The 21704-nt window shown below is 39.9% G+C and overlaps 1 protein-coding gene and 1 long non-coding RNA gene across 2 annotated transcripts; one reads left to right on the forward strand and one right to left on the reverse strand.

The window, feature by feature from the left end:
• The first annotated feature begins 12504 nt into the window (after window positions 1-12504).
• On the forward strand, window positions 12505-15991 carry zgc:174680 (uncharacterized). The gene is made up of 7 exons (XM_032504381.1): window positions 12505-12728; window positions 13264-13943; window positions 14537-14582; window positions 14673-14764; window positions 14864-14974; window positions 15364-15640; window positions 15782-15991. Exons 1-7 carry the CDS (start codon window positions 12699-12701, stop codon window positions 15989-15991), a joined length of 1446 nt encoding a protein of 481 aa, XP_032360272.1. The 5' UTR covers window positions 12505-12698.
• A 3717-nt stretch (window positions 15992-19708) lies between these two features.
• On the reverse strand, window positions 19709-20555 carry LOC116672494 (uncharacterized). Its single transcript, XR_004327570.1, has 3 exons — window positions 20324-20555; window positions 20076-20148; window positions 19709-19978 (listed from the first exon to the last, which is right to left on the reverse strand). It is a non-coding gene; the product is annotated as an uncharacterized LOC116672494 (long non-coding RNA).
• Window positions 20556-21704: the final 1149 nt, after the last annotated feature.

A 21704-nucleotide genomic window follows, 5' to 3' on the forward strand; every position in this document is an offset into this window, starting at 1 on the left:
TTTGCAGAGTGGATCATTTGTCAAAGATCAAAACAACACAACAGAAATCAAATAGTAAGACAATCGTTTTTTCCCCTCAACACATTTATTAGAAGTTTTGTTTCTTTTACTGCGCGTTCAAACCTCCGCCGACTTCAGCTGCAAAGAAGCCCTGGCCGCCCCGCCAAGGACACTTGTCAAAAAATAAGGGGAAGCTTTTGCAGGACTTTAACGAACAACGTTATATCATAAATGATAGTAACCCAGTAACGGCAAATTATGAGGTTGTCTTCAGAATTAATGTTTTGGTAGGAACAAAAGTTTATCGTCTGTTTTTTCGTGAATCAGCCAGCGTGAAGGACGTCTACATTCCGATTGGTTGCTGACGTTAGCTGCTGAACCGTGTCATAGCTCATTACCATAAAGTTGGTTGATTGACGGTCAACATTCTCAAAACGCCCAAAATGCAACGCCGACACATTTGCCGCTCCTTGCAGCTGAGAGAAGCTGGCTTCCATTGAAAATGAATGACTTCCGTAAACTTTAGACGCTCAAGTCGGCGGCGGTGTAGACACACGGTTATACAACTAGAAATTTGATTAATTTAAATATAAAAGAGTAATTAATTCCTACTCATTTCTTCTCTGTTTAAAAAAAAATTCTGCAAACACTTTCCAACCCTACTTGTCATTCCGACTGGGCGCTTTATAAATTCAGATCTTTTGCATTATCCTTCTGGTCTGAAAGGCCTAAAAGCTACGAGCAATGTCTGCCAAATAAGATGTCTCTGGATTCAGCCCAAGGGAGGTTATTATGAAAATAAATTGTGAAATATAATTTCTATCAAGCCAGGGAGTCCATTAATTTGATCTTAAAAGTGAATCCATTTGAAAAAAAGCCGCAACTACAGCTCTTCACTGTTTCAATTCACTCGCAGCCATTTGTAATTGCTTTGTGCCGTGAGGGGAATGGACGCTTGCTTATGATTGAATGCACAGTAGGCATTGATCAGAGTGGTAGATATCTGGGCTTTTCGCTCAAGAAATAATTCTTCAGTGATGCCAACTGGGATAATTCCCCAAACTAAATGGTCAACAATTTATACAACAGCTATCAGGGTTGACTTCCTGAGGTAAAACCGTCAAACAAGTGGAGACAACAATCTCAAGCTTAATTTTCCTGGTGTGTAACATTCAGTGCAGTGCCAAATATTTGCTGTCTAACCTCTGTTTAAGCTTGTATCAATATTCTGTGTACATATTGCTTGCTAAGTTTGCTACTTCATTATGGAAGTTAGAAATGTTAATGATTACCCGTTTGACCAACAATAAGTTTTAACTGATCATTTAAACAGTTAAATAAAATATTGTTTAAACAAATATAAAAAGTCATTAATATTTTTTTTGCAATGTGAAACATAATAAGCTAGACAATCTGTTTCTTAACCAGGGTTTCTGCTGTTTTAACAATTCAAATCTAAGACTTTTAAGACCTTTATGAACTAATTTAAGACCTACTGTATATCACGACATAAAAGCACAGTCACAGGATCGCCTGTATAACTTGTATAGGTAAGTTGGTAGAGTGGGTGCCCATACGTAGAGGTTTACTCTTTGACGCAGTGGCCCTGGGTTTGACTCCGACCTGCAGCCCATTGCTGTATGTGGTTCCCCCTCTATCCCCTTTGACTTCAAATGTCCAAAAATGAATATTAAAAAAATGATAAACTCAGAGTTGCTAATTATTTTGTGATCAAATCTTTTTTTCAGAAAAAAAAATTAAACATAACATTCACATACAGTTACAAACAACACATTGGGCCATAGGAACGCATCCCATTGCCACAAAATCACAAAGAGAAAAAATAGGAGGGAGAGAGACAAAACAACACATGCAGAAACAGACACACAAACAGACACAAGACAAGGGACCACTCACACACACAAAGAAAAGAAAAGGCTACAGCATTGCCTTCAAGGGCTTAGCAATGCTGTGCCAAATCTCCAAAGTCTTCCCTGGGGCTCCACCCACACAATCCTTCAAAAGTTCCATGTACGTGACATCCAAAAAGAAAGGATCCATGAAGGAACAGATAAGACATGAGGTGGCTTCAGGTGCAATCATCCTCTTAGCAGCTGTAAGTCCAGCAAACACAGCACGTTTTTGAGTTTTAGAGAGCTAGAAGGCTGACAGGTTATTCATAATCAAAACATTGACATTAACAGGCACAGTAACATTAATCAAGGTTTTGGATGCTATATTTCCAATCCCAGAACATATGAAGAAATGTACCTTGAACTTAATTGGGAAGAAAGTGCATAAAGGGCTGTTAATTGTTTTAATGTGATGCATTTTCACTGGGTGAGATATGTCCTTTGTATGAAATTGTAGTGAATCTGCTGATGATCTGGATTGTGAGATACTTCTGGAATGTTAGACCACATATTATAGTTGAAAGCGAGGTCCGGGCAATAGCATACCCAGATCCTCTCAATAGTAAGGGCAGAGCGGTCAGATATCACCAAGAACTGATAAAGCCTGGACACTAGGGATGACATGTACAGTATTATCTGTATCTGTATCTGTATCTGTTTACCACATGAATTATCTGTATCCGTATCCATACTCGGACTGGGCGGGGCCTAACCCGGAAGTGGTCAGATTTGACCTGGAAGTGGGCCGGGTTCTCCTGAAATGTGCGGGGCTTTAACCGGTATGTTATTTAAGCATGCAATGGATATAAGTTGATCAAAAATTGTTATATTTATTGCTGATTTGAAAACTATTTACATGACAGCATCAAGCTTCAGATCAAGGGTGGTGTCATGGTAACAAACAAACTATATACGGAACATCTTGCAACAATGAATACAACACATGCGGTTGCAATTATGAAGTAAAATGTATCGAACAAGAGTTTTCATACTCAATATAACTTTCTTTTTTTAACTTTTTATTTTTTATGATTAGTGTGATTTTTTTTGTTTTTGGTTCTTTTTTATTTTTTTTATTTCTTTTATTTCCACACAAGGTATGTGTGTGTGTGTGTGTGTGTGTGTGTGTGTGTGTGGGTGTGTGAGTAAGAGAGAGACACAGAGAGAGAGGGGCGGAGACGCAACGGGAGTTGCATTTAAACCAAGCAGCACGTCTGAAACCCACGTTCACCAGAAATCTACTGGTTACTATGTAAGGACTACAAACCCCACGTTCACCAGAAATCTACTGGTTACCATGTAAGGACTACAAACCGAAGTTAAAAACAAACCTGAAGCTGAAGAAACCCTAAACGTTAACGGAACAGATCCGCAGACCTGATTGACTGACGGCGCGGGAGAGAGAGAGAGAGAGAGAGAGAGAGAGAGAGAGAGAGAGAGAGGCCGAGGGAGCGCATTTCTCCATGGGCGTTTCTCAATATGTGTTCTTCTATGGACTTGTGTCCTTGTGTCCTTGTGAAACGTCATGTTTGGTGGCCAAAGTACTGACCCAATACACAAGTTAGCATTTCGCCAAGAACAGTTAAAATCCCCGGATGTGATCTCGACACGCCCATTTTACCGAGGATACATCGGATGGTAACTTGTGTGAACTTGGCCGGGCAGGTATCCCAGCATTCAATTCGGGTGTAAAGCGCTTATGGTTTCCGGTACACATATTTTCACAATTTACGTCTATTATTAAATCAATAATTCATTTTTAAGATGTTTTAAGGCGAGAAATCAGCGGTGTAGATTTTGAATATAGGCAGTTCAACGAAAATTGATGGTGAATTAAAAAAGCCTTCAGAGTTTGAAAGCTCCGCAAATGACTCTCGCGAGCCGGTCAGTCAGTCAGCTCACAGACCCCTCTGGCCCCACGTCTAGACAGACCCCTCTGGCCCCACATTTAGACAGACCACTGCAGCAAAGCCAGGTCCACAATTGTAAGATATTTAAACAATTTTTTCCGCTGTCATATATATATCTGTCCTCCTCATCCTGGCTCTCCTCCCTCGCAGGATCCTCTTCTGCCTCTCGGTAACGTATACATGGCAGTGACTAACTTTACCCAGTCCATCTATAATTTTAATGCCTATTTAACGTTTCTTTTCTGCTTTCAATTAAAATTGAATCCCGAACAAAGTTACAAGGATTTTTTCCCCGCCGTTGTGTCGGTATTTATATAGTTATTGGCCCGTGATACTTAATAGCACTTTAATTGAAAACCTGGAAGACTAAACAACAAAATAACAAGGCGGTGTGAAAGGTGACCGTCCATGCTTTATTATGAATACACCCATCAAAGCTAACTATAAAGTGGCAAGCGCCCTCCTTGCTGGGGGTGTTGCGCAATAACAGGAAGAACGCTTCGTCTCAAAACTGTCAACAGCGTTTTCTGTTCTTGCGAGTTCAGTCTTCCAGGTACAGCTAGCAAGTACGGTCTCCCCAAGAACACAAGCCCGTTCTTTGCTTACTTGGTATTGAGAAACGCGTCATGTTCTGTGTGTGTGTGATTGAGCCGAGCACGTTTGTAGGCGGGGGGGCGCTGTGATTATCACAGAACGCTGCGTGGCCAGTTGAGGAGTTGTATTCAATCCGAGCACGGATATTGACTCATATTACTCGGATAATACTTGTACTCGGCAAAAGTGCTTTATCCGTACCGGATACTTGTTTCAGCCGGATACTCGGATCCCCCCTACTGGATACCACAGTTTTTTGGCTGCACAGTAAATAACTTCTGAATAGGATGGATGGGAAAAGGCCTCTGCCAAGGGACACCGTGTGCCTTAAGTGCCAACCTTAACTAAAGGTAAAAGAAAAAAAGATGAACGTGGCAGACAGAATGCATTTTGTAAGTCAGAAAAAGGTAACAAGCCAACCTCACCAAAAACATCTTGTAGACAATGAACTCCCCTTTTTTCCCACTGAGGAGTTGTTATCGACCTCCCACCAATCATGAGTGCTGTATTATTGAATAATGGGGACAAGTGTGCCAGTTACAAGCTATATGGCAGTGTCTAACTAATCTCCAAGTTTGAATAAGATGAGAGAGATTGGGGCCAAAGCGTAGCTGCCACTGTTTGTTCAAAATATTGGCAGAGAGAACGTCATTGACTGACCAAGGCTCTGTCATAACACTTTCCAAAGGTACGCCAGCAGACAGACATAGCTGGACTAAACCAAGTGTGAAGGGGTCCTAACACAAAGGTTGGGAACTGAAAGGCCATCATCCTGTCTCCTCTGTAATGTTGACATCTTAACTTGTGGCCGCTTGCCTTTCCAGATAAATTTGGATACTGCTGATTTTAATTTATGCCAATAACCAGCAGGAGGGGAGAGAGATAGCATAGAGCTCACAAAATTGACCCTGGGTAAAACGTTCATTTTAACCACTGAGATACAAGCTTGATTCAACATCGGGAGACCTATCCGTATTTCCATATCCTTCAAAACACTGTTCAGAGCAACAGAATAGTTATGGTTTAAGCAAGGGAAGACGTCAATGTCAAAATATTTAAACTGCTTAACAATTGGTATGTCAGCAGAGATGGTTGAGTTGCGGGCAAAATCATTTAAATAAAGTAGTGCAGACTTTGACCAGTTAATTTTAAAGCCTCCTCGCATAATGATAGAAGGTGAGGAAGAGACTGAGAGGGATTCTCTAAAAAGACCAAAACATCGTCTGCCAATAATGAGAGGTGATGCTGTGTACTACGAATGCATATTGCTGACACCATTGTCACCAATATGCATTCGTAGTCACCATTGCCATATGGCTTGGGCCAGCGGCTCAAGAGAGAGGACAAATAGTGCAGGACTCAAGGGGCAACCTTGGTGGGAAGATCTAGAGACTGATTACAAAGAGGAGGAGGTGCATCCGGTTAAGACTCGGGCTGAGGGGTTAGAATACAAACCTTTGATCATACCAATGAAAGTTTTACCAAAGCCCATCACCTCTAAGACTGACCATAAAAATGGCCACTCCAGTCTGTCAAAGGCTTTCATTGCATCAAGAGAAAGAAGTGACATTGGGGTCTGACTGTCCTCCACTGCATCAACAATGTGAAGAAAACATTATCTGCTGAGAGTCTTGTTTTTGTGAATCCTGTTTAGTTAGGGTTCACTCATTTTGACATGTGGGTCTCCAAACGACGGGCTAGGAACTTTGCAAAGATTTTTATGTCAGCATTAAGCAGGCTCAGAGGCCGCTAGAACAGTCAGTAGGATCCTCATCCTTTTTCAGGAGTAAGGAAATCAAGGCTGTGTTAACATCCCTTGAGAATTCACCCTTTTCAATAGGGAAGTTAATCATGTCAAGAAGGAATGGACCCAGCTGTTCCCAAAAACTTGCGTAAAATTTAGGTTGAATCCCATCAAAGCCTGGTGATTTTCCTTTTTGCATGTTCTGTACTGCCAGCCTTAGTTCTTCAATAGAAATTAATTTGTCTAATGGCGTTTTTCCACTGCTGGTAACGACTCGCCTCGGCTCGGCCCGCCTCGGCTTGGCCCATTCTACGTCCGTTTTCCATTGCAGATTGAGTAAAGCCTCAGTGTGGCTGGTCACCATAGCAACGCGTGATGACGTAATTTTCAGCGCGACTCACAACAGCACGTCGGCTACCTGCCGCAGCCAGAAGATATGTTTTGTTTCAAAAGAAGCTGAAGGAAACAACAAAAATCACCGCTAAAAACACAGGAGTTTGGGAATTCTGACGGAGTTCAGACGTCCACATGACGGTTGTTCACCGACACAAAAGGGTAAGTTAAGTTTCCTGGTAACGTTAGCTAACATTTGCATGTGTTCAGCGTCGCAGTCAGTATTTACTAGACGCTATATAAAGTACATGAACTTTAGCAACCATGATTACACACCAAAACATGTTTGCTGTGTACTGTTTGTGTTTCAGAGCATTCACGTTTTGCGAAATCGCCGCCGCAGACCGTCCGGTGGGCGATGTCCGACCGGTGAGATCTCTGGTTCTGACCTACTGGGCTTCGTATAATCTGTATGAGAGTCACGGAGAGGCTTATGACAACGACTGGGATGCATCTGGGCCAGCAGAGCCGGGGGGGGGCACTGTCACATGGTGCAGAGGAAGAAGACCGGGAAGTTTGGGAGGGTTTGTTTGCTAAAAACGCAGTCATGAGTGACGATTCTCTCCGACCAACCAGCAGTCTGCAGGTTTTCACATCACCTTTTGGTATTGCCTCGGCTCGCTTGGAACCTCGACTGAGGTAGTACTAAAAAAAGTACCTGGTAGCGGGTCCCAGGGACTTTTTTTCGTAATGGAAAACCAAAAAAAGGCGAGTAAAGTCGAGGCGAGTCGAGTAGATACCACGCAGTGGAAAACCGCCATAAGATAGCTGATTCCTCTGGTGATAACTGAGGCAAGTCAAGCTAATGTAACCAGCTGTCACAGTGAGATTTATCCAACCTAACTTCAGATTTATACAGATTGGATTAAAATGTCTGAAAGGATTTATTTATCTAGACAGGGTCAGTTCTAATATTACCATCGGAAGATTTAATAGCGGGAATGTCTGCAAAATCATCACTGGATCTCAATCTCATAGTAAGGAGGTGACTAGGTCTAGCACAGTAAAAACGCTGTCTTGCTCTATGGATGAGGAATTCAGATTTTGGTTTCAGAATGTTGTTTATTTCCTTCTTCATTCTAAAGCTATCCAGTCAATTTGTTTGTAACAGTGAGTCTAATCTGGTGAACTCAGCTTCAAGGTTTTGCAGCTTCAGTGACGTGGCTTTGCACGCAGTATAGCAGAAAAGTATGGTATTGCTCCTAATAAAACCTTTTATCGCGTCCCACAATATCCTGGGGTCCTCTACAGTGCCAACATTAATTTCTGCAAATTGCAAATGAATTGTCTGTCATAATGCAATGTCAACATTTCTCTTCCTTAGTAAGCCCAGAGTGCTGGCTGGTTTATGAGGAGCATTCAGTCCACCACAATTCCAAATTAAAAATAAAAGATCACCCATTATCAAAAAGGCTGCGTTCTAAATGAAAGTACATGGGGATACTGCTACTGCCTTTCATTTCGCTAAAGCATTTAGCTTGTTGTCATTGTCGACAGCCATTTGTTAAATCTGAGAAAAACGTGGTTCGAGGTAGCTTTTCTGTTTCTCCAGGAATGCCTCTGTAATGGCATCCGTATGGGATTTGTTCTTGTTTGCCATTCTGCTTCAAGTAACGCTGTCGATCACAAAGTGGTAAAATATCGAAGTTGAAACCATATAAAAGAACTATTTGACAAATTTGGGCCAGGAGCTACACCTTAAGCTGCCATGTTTGTTCAGCCAATCACGTGACTCCGTAAATACAATTATTGAAGTTAAACAAAAGCGACTTAGAGTGATAATGATCATTACATATACAGTAATTTAGATTTAGATTTTTTCGAAAAAAAAAGAACTACTACGCCAAAGAATAATACATTTGTTTTTTGATGAACATTAGAGGTAGAGTTCCACGAATGAAGGGAAATTTAAGATCCTAATTAATTTAACACCTAGAACACAATATTTTAGCAAATTTATGACTTTGTTAAGCGTAAAACTGACTGCTTGTCAGTTAACGGTTAATGACCAATAACAAGGTTTCTGTCAGAAAAGAAATCTAAATTTCCATGCCTAATGGTAAAATCTCAAATGTGTACCTTTTCTATGTTTTGTCTGCTGAAGAAGGTCTGTTAAGGCACTGTTTAGTTGTATGTTCACTGTACTATCAAGTATGCCCTTTTTCTTTTTTTCTTTAAATAGTTGGCGCTGCAGGAAAAGTGCAACACACAAATGCAATTAGATGCTCCATCATCTCTGCTGTGTTTTGAACATGAAAGAAGTTATGTTTTGAGGTTTAAATAATTCACAAATGCAAATAAATAATTCAGTCACTGTGACCATATCAAGGCTTGTTGAGAACCAAGGACGACAAACTGTTTGATTTATAGGTTGCAATATCAAGCTACACAGTCAAAATTGGGACGGCCTCTAGCTCACCCAGTAGAGCGTGCACCCCATGTAGGCGGAGTCCTGCAGCAGCCCGGGTGTCATCCCCTATCTCTCTCCTACCTTTCCTGACTATCCACTGTCACTCTCAAATAAAGGGAAAAAGCCTAAAAAAAAAAAATCAATCTTTAAAAAAAAAAAGCTACAGTCAAAATGAATGCAGTTTTGCTGACAGTTAAAGCACCGATGTTTGGATGAAGGGCTTGATTTCCACCTAGTATGGAGGTGGCATTTTTAAATCCTATTTTCTTCCCCCCTACTTTTATGGTTTCAGTTCATTGAGTTCAGCTGAGCTGATAAAATTGTTCATACACTCTTCTGAGTCACGCACAAGTATTATCACACGCTCACAGACAGCAATAGCTGCATCCAGTGCTTCTTACGCCCAATGTGTCATCTCTCAGACTACACACAGTCTGCCTTATCTTCTTGTTATTGTGCCACCCTACCTCTTAAACCAAACCTATGCCTATAAATGATTTGGACTGATCACAATAAGCAATTGCCAAAGATAGAATCTCAAAACACTGATCTAAAATATTTTTTACAAGATTGACATTTTAGCATTTTATGTATGGGTCAGTCAGCAGTAAACAGCTGACAGAAAAAGAGCAGAGAGAGAGATAGATGGGGAAAGACATACAATGAAGGTCCCTGGCCGGATGCAATCCTGGGATGTTCCATTCAGCGCCTTAAAGATCCTAAGACAAAAATAACATTAATCTACCAATTTTGTCCAGAAACCAGAGGAAAGATTTGAAAGTGCAGATGCATCATAAATACACCATTTAATAAATCTTTTGAAACAATGAAATTGGGGAGGGGAGTTTTAAAGAGAATCAGCATAGCAGTGAGTTTTGTATTATGTTGTTTTCAAAGTTAAAGGTAATTGAGCAGCTGATTTTGGTGAGTTAGAGGTGAAAATTGCAAATTCTACAAATGAGTAAGAATTTGTGGAACACTTGGTGGTCTTTCTATAGCACTCCATTAACTTCTTGCATTAGGGTTAGGATTCTCTTTGTCCGGATCAATGACATTTTATTTCCGTGATACTCAAGTTGCATGTTGCTGTTGTCTAACTGTGTTCTTTTCAGAACCAACAACAAACTTTGAGTCAGCAAGCTACACACTAAAAACGGTAAGTTTTAAACGAAATTTGGAATGGACAATAAGGCAGGCCTGCTTGGTTCTTTCAGGGAATGATTGTAAAGATTTACAAATATTAGGTCTACTGCATTAACTATCTAACTGAGATATTTTGGGATCTATTGATGGGGATTTTTGATATAGACAAAATACACACAGCAATACATCGGTATAAGCAAATTATGTTTAACCATGTCCAGCTAATTTAAATAGCTCACGTTACTTCACTGTGTGAATGTGGCGTTTTTTTTTTGCAGGGTGCAAATGTTCCACAAAACAAGTTTCTTACCAAGGCTATTTTGCAGAGCAACCGTCTCCATGATAGGAGCTTAGTGCCGTGGTGTAGCCAGACCTTACTCCACAGCGCTGTGGACTAGGGGTGGGCGGATCGATCTAAATATCGATAGTATCGATGCCAACGCTGGTATTGGTATTTGATCGATACAACTGTAAATGAATCGATATTTTAATTTAGATAGCTCTCCTCTACGTTCACTATACTTTGCTTGTGTCTTCCACCTTCCTGAGCAAACGCCGCTTTCACATCTGGCCCACATTGCTCCTCCTCCCCACCTGCTCCTCTGCTGTGATTCGTTGTTGTGTCGTCACGTGACTCGCTGACACAACGGGCAGAGGAACAGCGAGACTGATAGCACGTTGAATGAGAGATCAGATGGCCGAGAGGAAGAGAAGTGTTGTGTGAAGCTATTTTACGGCACTAAATGATAATACTGCAACTTGTGATACGTGTAAAAGAGCGTTCGATACTGTGGCAACACTACAAACCTATACAGACACTTAAAAACACAATGACAAGGAAAATGCTGATCTACAAAAATGAAGAAATGAGGAGGGAACTCAATCCACTTCCATTGATTTTAAAACCAGAAAAAGGGAGAATTTTTTGTTATCCTTTATTTATTTATTTTTTAAAAAGGCTGTAAAATTTGGTTTGTATTAATTCTACAGTGCCTAATAACTAATAATTTTGTGCACTTCAATACATTAATAAAAAATATTGCCTAAAGAATGATCATTCATTCACCTCAGAAATAATGAAATGCTCTCCCCTACACAAAAGTATTTTTTTAAGTAAAAGTATCGTATTGGTATCGGTATCGGCAATACGCACCCTATATGTATTTGGTATCGGATCGATACCAAATTTTGCAGTATTGCCCACCTCTACTGTGGACATATAGTAGATCTGGGAATGCAAGACTAGTATGGAGCTATAACGGTGACAGTAACCTGAGGTATTGAAAATAAAATTTGGCATTGAATCTACAAGTATTGGCACTGAATAATGTTCAACTGAAGAAAAAAAAAATCTCAAAATCAGATTATTTCATTTTATTTTGATATTTTTATGCATCATGATATGTTTTTCAATTCCAATCTTTACAAAGTTTCTTAATTTCTGTTTTTTTTTTCAATTAAAGTTTTTTTACGCTGTCAGGATTTTTACAATGTTACTGTTTTCAGTTTCAACTTTCTGTCACTGTTTTGGCGTGGGGGGGCGTGGCTTGAGGGGAGGGACAAAGAGGGCGCGATTTACTGATAATTTGCATACTCGTGAGAGTGAAAGTGCGCGCCTAGGGCGCGCCACTTCATCTGGAAAAACGGCCTTGAGTCCGTCATCCTCGCAGATGCCTGGAATAACTGTATGGCCCTATATGTGCGATGGCTTCGACAAATTCATCTGCAGCTGCCAAATCTCAAGTAAGTCTCTATACTTCTGCAGTTAGTTTGTTTTGTTTTTTTCCAATATAAGCATGCAGGTTTAATGTTAACTTTTAATGGACATGGTGCTGTGTTGGCAGATGTTATTAGCGCGAACACAAGCTAGCGTTAACGATGGCTAATAGCGCATGTCAGCTAACATTGGCTAAATTGTGGATAATAGTAACGTTAGCTAATTTCTCCCGCCTAGATTAATCTCAATATGTCCTCTATAATCTAGTATTTCTTCATATTCTGTCTTCTAGGAGTTTGAGGCCAGTGTAATTGCTGCTGCACAAGGCCTCATAACCGTGCTAACGCAAAATATTCAGCAGCATCGGCCCCCAGTACAGCTCAAACACGAACATTAGCTACATCAAGCCAAAGGAGGTGTGGATGTGGTGAGGACAAGGACACTGAAGTTCAAGGACGGTCTGATAACTCAGAGAACAGGACGTGCAGACTGAGAAGGGAGTGAGCACAGCTGTCTTGTTGGGTAAATGATAACTGAGTAAAAACAGATAGGCAAGAAGGAAGAGGGAAGAGGCAGAATAAGAAGTGTGCCCCAGCAACCATATAGCTGACCAATCAGGCTCCACAAGGGGAACCTATATAACATGAGCACAAACAATGTCAAAGTGCCTTTTTGGGGAACTCTGAACTAGTCAGGTCTCCATCAGGACCGTGCACGTTTAACTGCCCGGAATGCATTTCATCTGAACTATTACAATAAATCGCTTGCTGATATAGCCGTAATACTTGGAGTCAGTAGAATTATTTTCCTCGTCCTCGTGGTCCATAGGGCCCACTCAGTCTCCCCAACAGAGGTCTTGCTGAACTGGATAGAAATGGCAGACTCGCGGCTCCAACAGATAACGGTAATCAAATTTGCCTTTCTAATATTGTGGAACTTTTTATGATTATCAGACATTAGCTTGCTAGCTAGTCGTAAAACGTTAGCACGGTTCCATACACGGCTGTTAGGGGTGTCGTTCCTAACCGACGCTTTTTAACTATTATTAATCAATGTAAATATTAATATTAAACTTAGAACAGATGAGTTTGCCCCCATGACTTTATTCCAAAGGTACCAGTATTTCTGTTGACAGATTTTCTGGTTGACTAACACTGGCACTCTGGCAAATACACATTCACTAACAGGCATAACGCTACACTGACATTTCTTAAACAAACAGCCTTAGAACACAACAGTTAACATTATAAACATGTATCTCAATCCAGTACATTTTTAACTGAGTGTTAATCGGGTTAGTTGGACATCCCGTATTGCAATACATCAATGTATTTTTTTGTAAACAAAAATAAGTATTTTTATGGTATTTCTGGATGAAGGCATTACTATTACTTACATGTCTCATCCAATTTCAGTGTGTATATTCTGTATAATTACAGGCGCCTTCGATCGGGAGGCAGTTCATGGAAAGAATGTTAAGAAGGCTTCAGGAAGTTCTGCAACGTCAGCCAGTGGATTTGGACTATTTACATTTTGTTTTAAGCCATGAAATGGGACTTGTGCACTCTTTTGCTAATGTAGTGGAACTGCCACAAGATGTTGTTCGTGCCTTGTCTGATGTTTTGAGAATTCTTCGCTTGCAAGAGGAGCAGCAAAGACCTTTAGCTTCTTCCTATGTAGAGGTTGTGGCGGGTAGTAGGGGACAGCCAAAATTTGTTGTATCGAAAGAACATCTGCAAAACCTCATTGATATGCAGCTGTCCATCCCTTGCATAGCTAAGTTACTGGGTGTCTGCAAAAGGACTGTGTTTCGGCGGATGCAAGAAGAGGGACTATCAGTTAAGGGATCATACAGCAACCTGACAAATGAGGAGCTGGACACCCTTGTGCGTTCAGTTAAATTGAGGATGCCTCATGTTGGCTACAGGATGATGAAGGGCGAACTGCAAGCTATGGGACACCGTGTAAGATGGGAGCAGGTTTCAGCGTCCATGCACAGGGTGGATTCTGCAGGGATCTTTGAGAGATTCACAGGCTTGGGCTGTGTCGCTAGAAGAATATATTCCGTCAAGGGTCCCCACTCACTGGTTCACGTGGACACAAATCACAAACTTATCAGGTACAGTACAGCTCTCTGTAGAATATGGGTGAGCCATATAAATAAATAAGTCTTTTTCTGGCTTGTTCTGTCTGAGCTTACAAATAATTTGTAACTATGACTATCTGAAGAACATTGTCTCAAATACTAAGGCAGTGAAGTTTTTTTTTTGTGTTGCACAATCCTAGTTCACAATTTTGAAATATATGAACTAATGATGAAATTATGTTTATATCACATACCCCATAGTTAAGCATCTATTTATATTGTCACTAATTGTGTAAAATTTAAACTTCATGATCACAATTATTTTACATCAATTTTCCTGTATATTGTTGCATTTGTATGAAAGGTGCTTGTTACATCTTCTGACTATGATGCCTATACATTCAAAAGCCATTGTTTGAGTAACACTTCTCCTGTCACTGAATTATTGTAGGTTTTATTTATTTTAAAGCTGCTGTTCATGTCCAGCAGAAGTTATCACTTCACCACTCTTTTTCTGTGCTATTCTAGTCACATGGTCATCTTGAATAATATTAACATCAGTTATCTTTGAATAGTCTGGCAAGTACCTGGTATGAAAATAAAAAAACTCTTCTCTTTTTTTTCAGATATGGCATTGTCATCTTCGCCGGGATCGATGGTTATTCACGAAAGGTAAACATTGGATGGAAAAAACTCATTGTAACTGGACCTACCATATTCCATAATGTATATTTACTGAAGTATTTTGTTTCAATGCTGTAGATCATGTACCTGGGTGCTTCTAATAACAACAAGGCATCAACTGCACTTGGCTTCTTCATGAGCTCTGTTGAAAAGTTTGGCTTTCCATTAAGGTAATAGGATGGCAAGAGACTCCAGTATTGTCCTTTTTCATCAAGATGCATTTGCTAAAAATATTAAGCTTTGTCTGTGTTTCTTATGTTATAATTTAGAGTTAGAGGAGACCAAGGGGTAGAAAACGTTGGCATCGCTCACTGCATGTTCACTGTTCGTGGCTGTGGCAGAGCAAGCTACATATCTGGAAAAAGTGTGCATAATCAAAGGTAAATAACACAACAAGGGTTACTTTTGTTTGTTGGTATAAGGTTCGGTACCCCAAATTACAAGTCACAATCACAGTACAGTATTTTCCCAATTTTCCTGTTTATTTAGATATTTTACCACTTATACTCATACTATGTATGTGAATGTGATCAGCTTTTCAGAATTGTTTAAAAAAAAACAAAATGTCAACAGCAGCATCTTGTCTAGAAACTATTCAGATACAATGGGATAATCAGCACTTGCTGTAAACTGTTGGTGGCAGAAGTTTTAGAGGTTGCAATTTCAAAACCATCAAAATGTCTGATTTGTGTATTTATGCCTGTAATATAAAATATATATATACAGATTCTTTAAAATGGTGCACTGAATTTTTGTATTTATCTTGTAGGGTGGAGCGCTTGTGGCGTGATGTGTGGATGGCGATAACATGTGTATATTACGAACTACTTCACAGTCTTGAAGAGGATTGCCTGCTAGATCCCTCCAACAGTCTGCATTTATTTTGTGCCCACTACGTATTTGTGCCACGTCTCCAGAGGGACCTTGACACTTTCAAAGAAGGGTGGGACAACCATGCCATGCGAACGGAACAAAACCTGACTCCCAATCAACTTTGGACAATAGGACTTCTCCAGAACCCTGTGCCTGCTCCACAGAACTTAGAGGTACAGCCAAAAAAATGTTAACTTCAACCTTTTTTTTTTTTTTGGCTTCATTTTCATATGAATGAAATGCAAACCTAATCATTTGAGTTTAATTGATTTGTGAAGCATCTGCAGTCTCATGAAATAACTTGTCAATTACAGCATATACAAGATCTTTTCTTGGACTGGAACCATGACGGAGTGACAGAAGAGTCTGCCAGTGGAGTAATTCTACCACCAATCCAGTGCCCTGAATTTTGGGAAAAACAAAAAACCATTTTACACCGTATTAACAAATACAAAACGCGGCCCAATTCAGCCTGCGTTACGCATTTTTTATGTACACTTAATGAAAGTAGAAGAAAACTTTAAACAGTTTTTTTAAAGTTAACTGTCTGCATGACAATTGTGCTGAAAACTGGCTGTAAGAAAAAATAAATCAAACCTGTGATTTCGAGGTCTTGCAGAAAGTCCTGGAAGAAGTTTATGATGGCATTTTCTCTTAGATGCCGTGGACTTCCCCTCTCACTCAGCTCAGGCACTAGAATGCTCATTATGTAATCAGCATCTGCCTAAAGATATTTTAAAAATAAAAACTGAAGTCAACACTTTACATTATATATTTCCAAAATTATGTACAACAAAATAACAGCTAGTCATGAAAAGATGATGGTACAACAATCAAAAAGCGATTCAGCTATACAACATGTACAATCCTGTCAAATAAAAGCCGTGAAGCAAATGTGAATGAGGAAATGTCCAGCATATTTACTCTGTCATCATCCTCTTTGGGGACAAACAGGTTTGAGCAAAGATCTGGGTACCTCCCAATCAACTCAACAAGGTTGTAGACCTGCATGCCTTTTCTGATTTGCTGAAGGATAGGAGTCAGACGCATTGTAGCATGTAGAACAATGGCTCTATAGTGAACAGGAAACATTTGTCTTGATTAGTGGAGGAGCAAAACAAACCAACAAAAACTTCCACTAACGGTGTAGATGAGTTAGTTTTAATACATTTGTATGTTTTTTTGCCTTTAATCATTATCAACCCTCTTTCATACCAAAAGTATTTTGACATCCACTTCTGTATATACCATAGGGCGGGGTGTCAAAGTCAAATGGACGAGGGCCAAAAAAAATTTAGCTACAAAGCCGAGGCCCGGCTGTTCGAATGTTCATTAAAAATTTTTAAATGACGCATATAGTCTAGTGAACCTAATTAACCTACGAAAACCTAACAAATATTTCCATATGATCAATAAATCTTTCCCTTTTTCACAAGCTGCTCTTTTAGATTGATGGACAACTGGTCTACCCCCTCGGCAATGGTGTTTCTGCTCAGACTCACATTTAAAAAGAGTTCCCTTTTTTCTGGGCAAACTTCGTCAAAACTTTAATCATGCAGTTTTTGATGAAACCCCCCCCTCCGTAAATGGCCGGCTGATTTAGCGATCTCTTCTGCCAAAATAAACGGGCCTTGACAGCAGCCTGGCCTTGTGATTTGGCTTTTTTGAACAGAGCCTGTCGAGATTTGAGGCCTCGTTTAATTCCTCTGCCTTTTGTAGCCTTTTTTCCATGTCCATATTCTTGTTTTGTCCGCGTGTTTCGTTTCATAATGCCCGTCCAGATTATACTCTTTCAGTCCGCCACACTTTCTCCACACAGAAGACCACAGGTTTTCCAGCTACCTCCGTGAACATATAACTCCGACCCCACCTTGTTTGAAACCCCCGGTTCTCAGTGTCCCCTTCCGTTTTGCCATTTTTGATGGGTATCTGAAAGTTAATTTTACTGTGATGCTGACGACTGCTGTCCCCAATAAATATTGAAATGAAGCACCCCTACTGCTGGTGCGTCACCGTTCATTGGGGAAATGTAGTATTGGTGTTGTAAAAGATCTGCGGCTGCCGGCTTGCTGCGGTCTGCGGGCCGGTTCTAATAATAAATCAAGATCATCCAGGGGCCGTAAAAAACCTTCTCGCGGGCCGGATGTGGCCCGGGGGCCTTGACTCTGACATATGTGCCATAGGGGGTCAAGAAACTCCAGATCTAAACTATGCCTTAGTCAAGGGCTCTGGCAGTAGAATTGACCTAATGTTGGTTTTATTTTATGTATAATATAAATAAACATTCTCTGCTATATGTATCTTTACATACATAATTTACACACCTTATAATACTGTCCTTCCTGTCCAACTTTACAAGGCCTGTGTAACCACAGCTCACAATTTCTTCTGTCAACTCTGTCAGATCAGTTGCCGCCTCCACCTAAAATTACAACCCTAATTCTTTACAGGATAGCAATGGAATATTGTACGTCAAGGAAAGCATTCTGTCTTTGTTTCTTTCATTGTTTTCTAAAGCTACTTACAACAGGTATACTCACCCTTTCTATGAGTGAAGAATATTCCTGATCGTCCACATCATCTTTGGTCAACTGCAAAGTGTCAAAGTCTCCTGTTGCAAGAAACTGGAAACACCAATTTCTTAAGAAGCATGGTGCCGGGCCACCCTGAGCGAGACTGACTGAGAACACTTCTCCTGCAGTTCTGCATGTCATCAACAAAAAATGCAAACATTGTACATGATCTTTTCACACTTACATGTATGAACTCTAGAACGAAGACTAGTACAAAACAATGCAAACCTGTAGAAACCATTTTCTATGTCACTTATGGAGTAGAGAGGACTTTTTTCCTTCTTGCCATTGCCCTCGAACAGTCGCCTCTCAATGCCATTCATCATTTCTTATATAACAAATGAAGACAACAGAATTAAGGAACTAACAAAATGTAACTGAACATGTACTTCTGAAGAGTCAGTACATTACCTGCCAAAAATTCTTTGCTTAATGCACCAGTGTCAATTCCTGCTTCTCCAATGAAAGTTACATTGAGCTTGTTGAAAGGGGAGCCCTTCTTTTGTCTTTGCCACTGAATGAAGCCTCTTTGGACATGGTCATCTCGGGTGATACAGATCTTAAAATCTTTGCTTGCATCAATTCGATTGGCAAGCAACTGGAGGATATCATCTTCACTATTAAGAAAAGCAAAACAAGTTTGTAATTTTGAAGAAAACCGATGAATGGTAAATGCAGAAGACAAAAATCACCTAGATATATCAGCCATAGGCACGCTTCCCTCGCATAGCACACCATTAGTGTGACAGAAGTCGGAATTATAGTCAGGAGTATCCTGTGGACTGAGAATGATCAACATTAAAACACTACATTTTCCAGAAAATTATATTGATAATTATGCATTTAAACCAAACACATCTGCAATCATATGTACTCTTTAGCATTCGAATTTCTATCTGTCCAGAGCTAACTCTGGACAGGAAAATTACAACCCAAAAAATGTTAATGAAAGATCAAACATTTGTGAAATAAAATGAACATGTTAATATGTGCACATTTAACATGACAGAACAGCAAACCTTTCACCACACAAGGTGGCATGCAGAGCAATGTCATCTGATGGAAAGCAACCACAACATATAGGGCATTCCTTTCTATCCTGTGAACAGTTGTAAAATTTCAATTTAAAGCACAAATATCTTGATATCTTAAGTGTAGAATTATATACAGATTACAGTTAATCATTATCACCTCTGCGTCTCTGGACTCTTTCTTAGGGTGCTCAAGTGATGAATTTGTGACAGAAAGAACCTGGACCTCACTTTGCCAGTCCTAAGAGTAGCACAGTTGTATCCATAAACAGATGTAGGGACAAATAATCATTATTAAAGTATAATATTGTGATAAAATAGATAAAAGGCCAATATTGGGACATTTTATAATTTCAAGGTCCCAATGGTCTCTTCCCAGCATTACTTAACTCTACATGTTGAGGTTTTTTGAGATTGAATAGGGTGTTCAATCCCCAAACTCCCCCTACAAAAAGAAATCAAAGCAATTAAAAAAAGATGTATGAACTAACACAGTGCAGATTTAATTCGGATTTTGCAAGAACAAATTTGGCCAATTAAAGGAATAGCAGTAGTAGTAGTTTTTAGTCTTCAGTACTGGAGATGAATATTCTGTGTACAAATGTGTAAAACAATCTTGCATATGCATTTACCTCATCATCTGTTGCAGACTGAGACCCTATACAACCCTCAATGTGCAATGCTAGAATATGCAGAGGCATGCTTTCTTTGCACACTTGACATGCAGTCTTCGGCATTTTTTGAAATTCAGGTGCATCATATGGCAATGGCGTGAGATCAAGGTCCTGCTGTAGTGGAACAACATACAAAACGGTCTTCCCAGCACCCGAAACAGTGCAAATTAGTCTTCCTGTATAACCATCTACATCAGGAGGAACTGCAGCCAGTTTCCTTCTACCATGGCCACCTGCATACAGCCAGTGAGAGAAAGAGTTCCAATGTTGGTGAACATTTTGGAAACGCTGCACTTTCCAAAGAAACAAAGTACTGTATGTGTAATACACCTGAAGCCTTGTAGAACAGCCACCCTTCCACCCCCTCCATCTTGGGATATTCTTCAATGAGAAGTTGGTTTATCTAAGAAAACAACCACATAAAAGGGAAAGCTTAAAAACAGTATTATACAACTTCCAAAAATACAGTAATATAGTTAAGTGTTTTTAAAATAACTTGACATTGATAACAGTATACATTGTACTGTAAAGTCTATAATAAAAATGTATTGAAATAAATAAAAAAGTGGTTACACTACCACTGCGTGGCTCATATCGTCTGTCAAGGTGAGGGACCTCTTCCCCAACCCTGCTTGGCTTAACTCCAACTCTTCCGCAGCAGAAGGAGTGCTGGTACAGCCTTTGTTAACCAAATATGCATATATGCTGAATGGCTTAACGTTAACGTTACAGACTTTAGGCTTCCCTGGAGTGGTTTGTAACGGAGAGAAGCGGTTTTTGCCTTTCCTTTTGGAAAAGAAGCCAGGAAAAGACCTGCATGTGAGAGATTATTAACATTATGAAATACAACTCACCATTGAATAAGTCCAATATCACTATATTGTCAATATAGTTCAAAACCTAGTCATCTCTTCCTGAAGTGTTTTGTTTTGTTTGCGGATTCTGCTGCTCTTGTGACTGCACTGAATTCTGCTGTACTGGGGGCCGATGCTGCTGAATATTTTGCGTTAGCACGGTTATGAGGCCTTGTGCAGCAGCAATTACACTGGCCTCAAACTCCTAGAAGACAGAATATGAAGAAATACTAGATTATAGAGGACATATTGAGATTAATCTAGGCGTGGAGAAATTAGCTAACGTTACTATTATCCACAATTTAGCCAATGTTAGCTGCAGCGCTATTAGCCATCATTAACGCTAGCTTGTGTTCACGCTAATAACATCTGCCAACACAGCACCACGTCCATTAAAAGTTAACATTAAACCTGCATGCTTATATTGGAAAAAAAAAAAACAAACTAACTGCAGAAGTATAGAGACTTACTTGAGATTTGGCAGCTGCAATATTTGTCAAAGCCATCGCACATATAGGCCATACAGTTATCCAGGCATCTGCGAGGATGACGGACTCAAGGCCGTTTTTCCAGATGAAGTGGCGCGCCCTAGGCGCGCACTTTCACTCTCACGAGTATGCAAATTATCATAAATCGCGCCCTCTTTGTCCCCCCCCTCAAGCCACGCCCCCCGCACGCCAAACAGTGACAGAAAGTTGAAACTGAAAACAGTAACATTGTAAAAATCCTGACAGCGTAAAAAAACTTAATTGAAAAAAAAAAAAACGAAATCAAGAACTTTGTAAAGATTGGAATTGAAAAACATATCATGTGCATAAAAATATCAAAATAAAATGAATAATCTGATTTTGAGATTTTTTTTTTCTTCAGTTGACATTATTCAGTGCCATACTTGTAGATTCAATGCCAAATTTTATTTTCAATACCTCAGGTTACTGTCCCGTTATAGCTCCATAGACTAGGATCTCCTAGACATGTTGGCAACAGCTGTACAGCTGAGGGAACTACTGGGTCATTGTAAATTATGTGGTCTAGTGTGGTCTAGACCTACTCTGTCTGTATGGTGAGATAACTCTTGTTATGAATTGATACTATAAATAAAATT

Source organism: Etheostoma spectabile, chromosome 22, assembly GCF_008692095.1.
Source record: "Etheostoma spectabile isolate EspeVRDwgs_2016 chromosome 22, UIUC_Espe_1.0, whole genome shotgun sequence".
In the NCBI taxonomy this organism is placed as follows: Eukaryota; Metazoa; Chordata; class Actinopteri; order Perciformes; family Percidae; genus Etheostoma; species Etheostoma spectabile.